Here is a 7,058-nt window from a genome sequence, read left to right as displayed (position 1 = left end):
CTTGGCCAATCACTACACTGGTCCAGAACCCAGTGTTTCACAAGGGCCACATTCCATGGATGTTACCGTGACAAAAAAAAAACGAAAGAAAAAAGCTTGCATAGAAAACTAACCAGACAGTATTTCAATTACACCCATTCAGAGACAACTCTCTTATATTGAAGGACTTTATTGTGATTTCATGTTTAGTGTCACTTTAAGGTGGACCCATCTTCCTGTACTCTGCACTTTGTTACCTGGTGTTCTGTCACTCACAGTGAATTATAAGATGTTTACATTGCTATAAATGTCTGTCACAACAGTCATACTTTGTTGTAAATATTTGCCAATTTGCACCACTGCACTTTACAGCTGTGCTGTAAATTATCTCTTTATGTCCAGAATGGGCCGACGCAATCTCTTTCTTTTCAGTTTGTACTAATATACAGTGTCAGAACCAATACAAATAAAGTAAGTTTTGCACAAGTCTTTCATCAGGACTGTCTTTATTTATAACTGACAACAGTGTTACATGTTACTATTGAAGCTGTCACGGACCCAGTTCCAGGGATTCGGGGTCTGTGAGCAGTGTGGACTATTATTATTATCGTGGTTATTGTGATTATTGTTATTATGGTTGTGTCCGCTGTCCTGCTTTCCGTGTTGGTGTACTGTCAGGTGTTTATGTGCATGTGTGTGTGTGTGTGTGTGTGAGGGTGCGGTCGTGGCAGGCACTTTTAGGCCAGGTGGGTGTGGCCCTGCCAGCTGACCGGTCCCACCCAGGAATCCACACACCTGGCGCCGATCAAGTCTCGTCAGAGGAGCTTCAAAACAGTGTGGCTGAGAGCTCCTCGACGCTGGATCGTTGAGTGACTTCCCGAGGAATTGTGGCGACCAGGAGGCAGCACACGGAGAGTACACAGGGAACGGAGACAGAGCACGGAGCACGGGCTAAAGGAGAAGACACGGAACGGGAGTTGGGATCGCACGGGGGATTTATTGTTGTTTGGATTGTCACCACTGTAAATAAACACTGTTGCACTGTAGAGTCCTGCATTTTGGGTCCTCCTTTCCCCACATCCCCACGGTCTGCCAGCGAGACCGTGACAGAACGATCCAGCCATTATGGGCCCAGCGGACTCAAGGACCGTCTCACAGGAGGAATTGCTCGCCCAGCTCTGGAAATACTGTCGGAGCATTATCCAGGCGGCAGATCCACATCAGAGACACTTACAGGTCGTATTTTTTGATTCCTTCTTATCATCAATCACCTCATCTGTGAGCTTTTTGGACATTAAGAGACTAATTTCGATTATAACCACGCTGAGGGAAAGTTCCTGTTTTGAGCTGTTTGGTTTGGGCTGTCCGGGCGAGGAGGATGTGGCAAACTCCCTGGGAGCCCTTGCTGCCTATTTCTTTTTTCATAGGCTGATAGCCTCCCCGCCGTCGCTTGCAGCTCGCTTGTTGGACCCTCCATTGCGGGGGAAACGTTTCACTCGCCCTCTGCACCTCACCCCATCTCCACTCACCTCTGCGGCACCTGCTGAGTCGGCGGACCAAGGACCGGCGGCTCAAAATCACACAGCTGCTCTCCTGTCCGGCCAGCTGGTGGACCCTCAGCCTGATACGCCGGCCCCGGCATCGTTAAAGAAGCGACGCTTGCGCCGCCGGCGTGCCTCACCGCAGCCAGACTCTAAAGCTTTCCTACAGCCAGCTGTGTTGGAGGCTGGTATGCCTGCTGGAACTACTCTGCCACCACATCCACCGCCTGCTGCTGCCATGTCGCCATCGTCACCGCCAGGTGACCGGTTCAGTGTGCAGGGGGATCCCGCGCCACGGCCGGAGGAGCACAGCGAGCCGGAGGAGCTCAGCATGCCCGAGCGAGAGCTCAGCGTGCGGGAGGAGCCCGCGTCGCCAGCTGTGGAGCACAGCGAGCCGGAGGAGCTCAGCATGCCCGAGCAGGAGCTCAGCGAGCGGGAGGAGCCCGCGTCGCCAGCTGTGGAGCTCGGCAAGCCGGAGGAGCTCAGCGTGCCCGAGCGGGAGCTCAGCGAGCCGGAGGAGCTCAGCATGCCCGAGCGGGAGCTCAGCGAGCGGGAGGAGCCCGCGTCGCCAGCTGTGGAGCTCAGCGTGCCCGAGCGGGAGCTCGGCGAGCCGGAGGAGCTCAGCGTGCCCGAGCGGGAGCTCGGCGAGCCGGAGGAGCTCGGCGAGCTAATACTGGAGGAGCTCAGCGAGCTAACGCCGGAGGAGCACTGTGAGCCGGAGCAGCCCAGCGAGCCACCCACTGAGAAGCCCGCACTGCTGCTGACGGACCTCAACGAGCCGGAGGAACCGGCGTTGCCAGCAGAGGAGCTCAGCGAGCCTGGTGAGCCCGCGCTGCCACCGGAGGAGCTTGGAGGTCCGGAGGGATCCGCTGAGCCAGAGCTGGCGGTCTGCGTGCCGGAGGGGCCGCCACGTCCTGCAGCCCGGCCGCCACGTCCTGCAGCCCGGCCGCCACGTCCTGAAGCCCGGCCGGTACATCGGGTATCGTGCGTTGTGCGGAGGCGGAAGCAGCAACGCCGCCGCCACCGGACCCGTGGCAGGCCGCCGGAGCAGTCACACTGCCGCCACCGGACCCGTGGCCGCCCGCCGGAGCTGCAACGCCGTTGCCACCGGATCCGTGGCAGGCCGCCTGAAGCGTTCTGCTTCCATCACGGGGTTGGAGGTAGGCCGCCAGAACGGTTTTCCCACCATGGCAGTGATTGGACTGTTGAACTGGGGTTTTCCGGCCCTCCGTCCTGTTTTCCCCCCGCCGCCCGCCCTGGGTTGGTTTTCCTGTTTTTTGTTTGTTTTGTTTTGGGGTCGCCAGGAGTCGACCCTTAGAGGGGGGGTACTGTCACGGACCCAGTTCCAGGGATTCGGGGTCCGTGAGCAGTGTGGACTATTATTATTATCGTGGTTATTGTTATTATGGTTGTGTCCGCTGTCCTGCTTTCCGTGTTGGTGTACTGTCAGGTGTTTATGTGTGTGTGTGAGGGTGCGGTCGTGGCAGGCACTTTTAGGCCTGGTAGGTGTGGCCCTGCCAGCTGACCGGTCCCACCCAGGAATCCACACACCTGGCGCCGATCAAGCCTCGTCAGAGGAGCTTCAAAACAGTGTGGCTGAGAGCTCCTCGACACTGGATCGTTGAGTGACTTCCCGAGGAATTGTGGCGACCAGGAGGCAGCACACAGAGAGTACACAGGGAACGGAGACAGAGCACGGAGCACGGGCTAAAGGAGAAGACACGGAACGGGAGTTGGGATCGCACGGGGGATTTATTGTTGTTTGGATTGTCACCACTGTAAATAAACACTGTTGCACTGTAGAGTCCTGCATTTTGGGTCCTCCTTTCCCCACATCCCCACGGTCTGCCAGCGAGACCGTGACAGAAGCTTACAGGACAAAGGCAAAATAGTATACCGTTGTGCATTATTTGCTGATTTGTATAAAAAAACAGCTGCACAACAAAACAATAACAACCACAACAAACAATTGATACAACAAATTGGAAAACAGTTATTCATCACTTGCATGCTTCACAACAACACTTGGGCACATATTTGTGAGCGCACATGACACAGCGACTATCTTATCCAGCAAAGTCATGTTCTCACCTTCACATGGCACCACAAAACCTAAACGGATGGTGTCATTTAGGATAGTGTACTTGGACCGTAGACAGCCTATAACGCGTTCAACATGGATCCTGACATGTGCCAGTTTTCGTGTGTCCTCCACATCTTTTGCTTGTAGCTGACTACGACCCCGTGTAAATGCTGGGATTTTTAAAGTGGCACCCATTAAGGCAACACTTTCCTTGATATCAAAACCCCGGTCAGCGAGCACTGTGTCCCCAGGTGACAGCTTCTGTAGAAAGCCAGATGTTTCAGCTATTCGTTTATCGCTGGTACGCCCTCCCCATCCTTTAGAAATGAAAGAGATGGTCCCTTGTGGTGTGATGCCAATGAGATATTTCATTGTGTGTCTACTTTTGTATGTGGAATACGTCTCCGCCATGGCGCATAAATTTTGTGCTCTCTCTATGAACAGTTCAAAACAGTCAATAATAACTGTCACCCGGTCACCAAACATCTCAACATACTGGTGTGGCATACTGGCCTGTATGCAATGTCTTCCCGGCCAGTGCACCAGTGGACTGAGGTGAGCGTATAGCACATTTACAGTAATGTTAAATACAGTGGATGTGGTTGTCCGGCTAATATCAAAGAGGTGTGCAATATGTACAATTGGAAGGTTGAGTCTTAAACGCATGAGAGTCAACAAGAGCATCTGAAACTGGGAAATTTTCCTGTCAGTGTCTGGCAAGCTCGGGCTGATTTGTTGTAGCACCCCCATTAGTAAAGCAAAAGAAGGCAGCCCTGTGTAGAATTTAACTTTAGAGTTGTTATCTTTCAAGAATTCCATGTCTAATTTCCTTTTGGACAGTTCTTTTTGTAATATTAGGTTTTCTTCCTGCAGGTGTGCTATTTCTTGTAACCTTAGAGAACACATTTTACAGTCCTGCAGATCTTCATCCTCGTGCTGTGGAGTTATCTGCTGTGGTTGGATCTCAGCTGTAGTTTCCGTAGTGACAGGTGCTGAAAAACACACATGCATACAGACAAAGACAAGATCATTTTATGATCAAAGGAGCATAGCGCGATGATTTCTGTTCAGCGCCAAATAAGACGTATTAACTACTACAAAACACTTACCTTTGTGGAAATGCTTGGAGCAGACTAACATGTGAGGTGGAGTGTTTTCGAACGTTATATTAGGTCTTCGGATAGCGGCAATCCAGGCCATCCGTTGCCTCTTCTTGACTTCGGAGACATGGCTTGGAATATTTCTGCTCCACGCCGGAATCCGATAAAAACCAATCGCTTTACCCGTCGGCTTCACGCGGCTGTTGCTCGCCCGGCTTGTGCAGTTAATAATACAACAGCTTCTTGCCATTTTTGGTTTCTTTTTATCGCTGTGTAACTGATTTCAATTGAAAGCCTGTGTGCGCTAGTAGCTCTTGCCACGAGTTACCACAATCCTTTGCGGTTTTCCCCTTGAATGACGTCACATTTTCAATCTCTATTCTATGCCACTTCTGCATGAGAACTTATCTGACTCAACAGCACAACCTTGTGGGGTAAATTGTGCAGTGCACACCTTAAACTTTGCAGGTCAGGCCAGCGCAGGCAGGGTTAAACCGACAGTTTTCATTGTCAGTTTTTACATTTATGTTAGGCTACTTTTAATTAACTGCTTTAGCCCACTTACAATGACAATTTAAAAAAATCTTGTTCATGACCTGTGTAGTATGTAGAACTTAAAATTTTAAATAACCTGGCACCTAGTTATCTGATTGACCTTCTTAATTTATATATCCCCACAAGGGCACTCAGATCCTCTAATCAGGGGCTCCTAATGCAACCAATGTCTCGACTAAAGACGAAAGGGGATCGTGCCTTTGCTTTTGCTGCACCAAAACTTTGGAACAGCTTGCCAGTTGATGTCCGTGCGTCGGAAACTATTCAATCTTTCAAGTCACGGTTAAAAACCCATTTGTTTAAGCTCGCCTTTCAAACTACTTAGTATAATTTCCTCCCGGTTCGTGCTTGTAATAATATTACCATCCTATAACTGTATTTCTTTGTTGTTGACTGTTCTCTTTTGTTGTAAATCTGCAAATATGGCTCGTCTGTGAAGCACTTTGTTGTACCTGTGACTCTTAAATGTGCTATAGAAATAAAATTGAAATTGAAATTGAAACTCCAATTTCGAAAACACAACTTTCTTTTCTTTCTTTCTTTTTTTTATAAAGCTCTGACTTGTATTATGAGTATGAGTCTGTGGTCTGGGAGAGAGTCCTGTAACTCTGTCTGCAAAATACAGTATATAATGACCAATGCTGGGCAGTTAATTATATAGTTATTTCTTCAAAAAAGTTACTGAGTTTGGCAAACAACAAAGTTTTTTTGCAGCTATTTTTTTTAAAATGCAGCCAAGGCATTTTTAAATAAACATTTCAAACTATTTACAGAACAATCAGCTGTTCTGCATCAAATCTGATGCCACACAAATTATTTGTGCCACTCCAAAAATAATTTCTGTCCACTATGAGATAAAGAAGAACAACAGCCTGATACCTGCAGGCCTGACAACAGGAGATGTGTCACTCCTGTCACTCCTGTAACATTCAGCAGTCGCCTCATTGTTCTGACACACACAATAAAACTATTGACTACACTACACACTAACTACACAAGGGACAGGGGGGTGGGTTTTTTTTTTTCCTCACAGGTGGAGAGTGCTTTCAAGCCTTTTTTTTTTTTTTTTTTTTAAATGCCGTTTTTACCGTTTCTTCCTGCAGTAAATATAAACAACGACAGTATTCAGGAAGAAAACCAAACATTGCATATTTTTTTATCATAACTCTGGTTTTACGTGGCCGATCAACAGAATTTAAAAACTGGTATAAAGTCCACACTTTTTCCGTCAATTTTTCCGTCTGTCCTGCTCACATCTCCAATGGTTGTACACGTTGTCATTAACGTGGCTTCACTCCACATCAGCCACACCGCTTTGCTCGCTAAAACACCGGTGTCGGCGCATAAGGACGCTGTCATAGCCTGTCAACGACCTTGATTGGCTGCATATATAGGCATCATTGGCTGGACTATGGGATAAGGTGGCATCGTTCTAATCCCATATGGGAGCAGCCAGTCACTCACTGACTAACACTGCAAAACAGAATTGTTAAAGTTTTAATTTTAATTTAAATTCAGGTTAGATTTTTTTTGTGCACAACGCAGAATTTATGTGCGCAGAGACCGTGCCAGCAGTGCGCAATTGCGCACGTGCGCAGCTTAGAGGGAACATTGCTTGCATGCCATACAAATGTGATAAACACACACACACACACACACACACGCACACGCACACACACACACACACACTTGCGTTGTATTGTAGTTCTACAGTATGATAACAGGTCCTGTAGTTCCAACAGCTACATTGGAGAATAAATTGCCTTTCAATGCAGACACTGAAGAAATGTGTATCCAGAC

At 48.7% G+C, this 7,058-nt stretch overlaps 1 protein-coding gene across 1 annotated transcript; it reads right to left on the bottom strand.

The window, feature by feature from the left end:
- Positions 1-3,263: 3,263 nt before the first annotated feature.
- LOC146685133 (uncharacterized) lies at positions 3,264-4,953 on the bottom strand. The gene is made up of 2 exons (XM_085444192.1): positions 4,713-4,953; positions 3,264-4,595 (listed from the first exon to the last, which is right to left on the bottom strand). The coding sequence occupies exons 1-2, from the start codon at positions 4,951-4,953 to the stop codon at positions 3,514-3,516; spliced, it is 1,323 nt and encodes a 440-aa protein (XP_085300318.1). The 3' UTR covers positions 3,264-3,513.
- Positions 4,954-7,058: the final 2,105 nt, after the last annotated feature.

Source organism: Copadichromis virginalis, linkage group LG20, assembly GCF_057382275.1.
Source record: "Copadichromis virginalis isolate Kocher_CV1m ecotype Utaka linkage group LG20, C_Virginalis_male_GT1.1, whole genome shotgun sequence".
NCBI lineage: Eukaryota > Metazoa > Chordata > Actinopteri > Cichliformes > Cichlidae > Copadichromis > Copadichromis virginalis.
The sequence above is the reverse complement of the archived record's forward strand: the minus strand, read 5'-3'. Positions and strand labels throughout refer to the sequence as shown.

What these genes read in the sequence shown, in the direction of transcription:
- LOC146685133 (XM_085444192.1), bottom strand. Translation starts at nt 4,953, where the DNA reads ATGGCAAGAAGCTGTTGTATTATTAACTGCACAAGCCGGGCGAGCAAC. An exon ending in CTCCAAGCATTTCCACAAAG is followed by an intron (nt 4,596 to 4,712) that starts GTAAGTGTTTTG and finishes TGTGTTTTTCAG; the next exon opens with CACCTGTCACTACGGAAACT.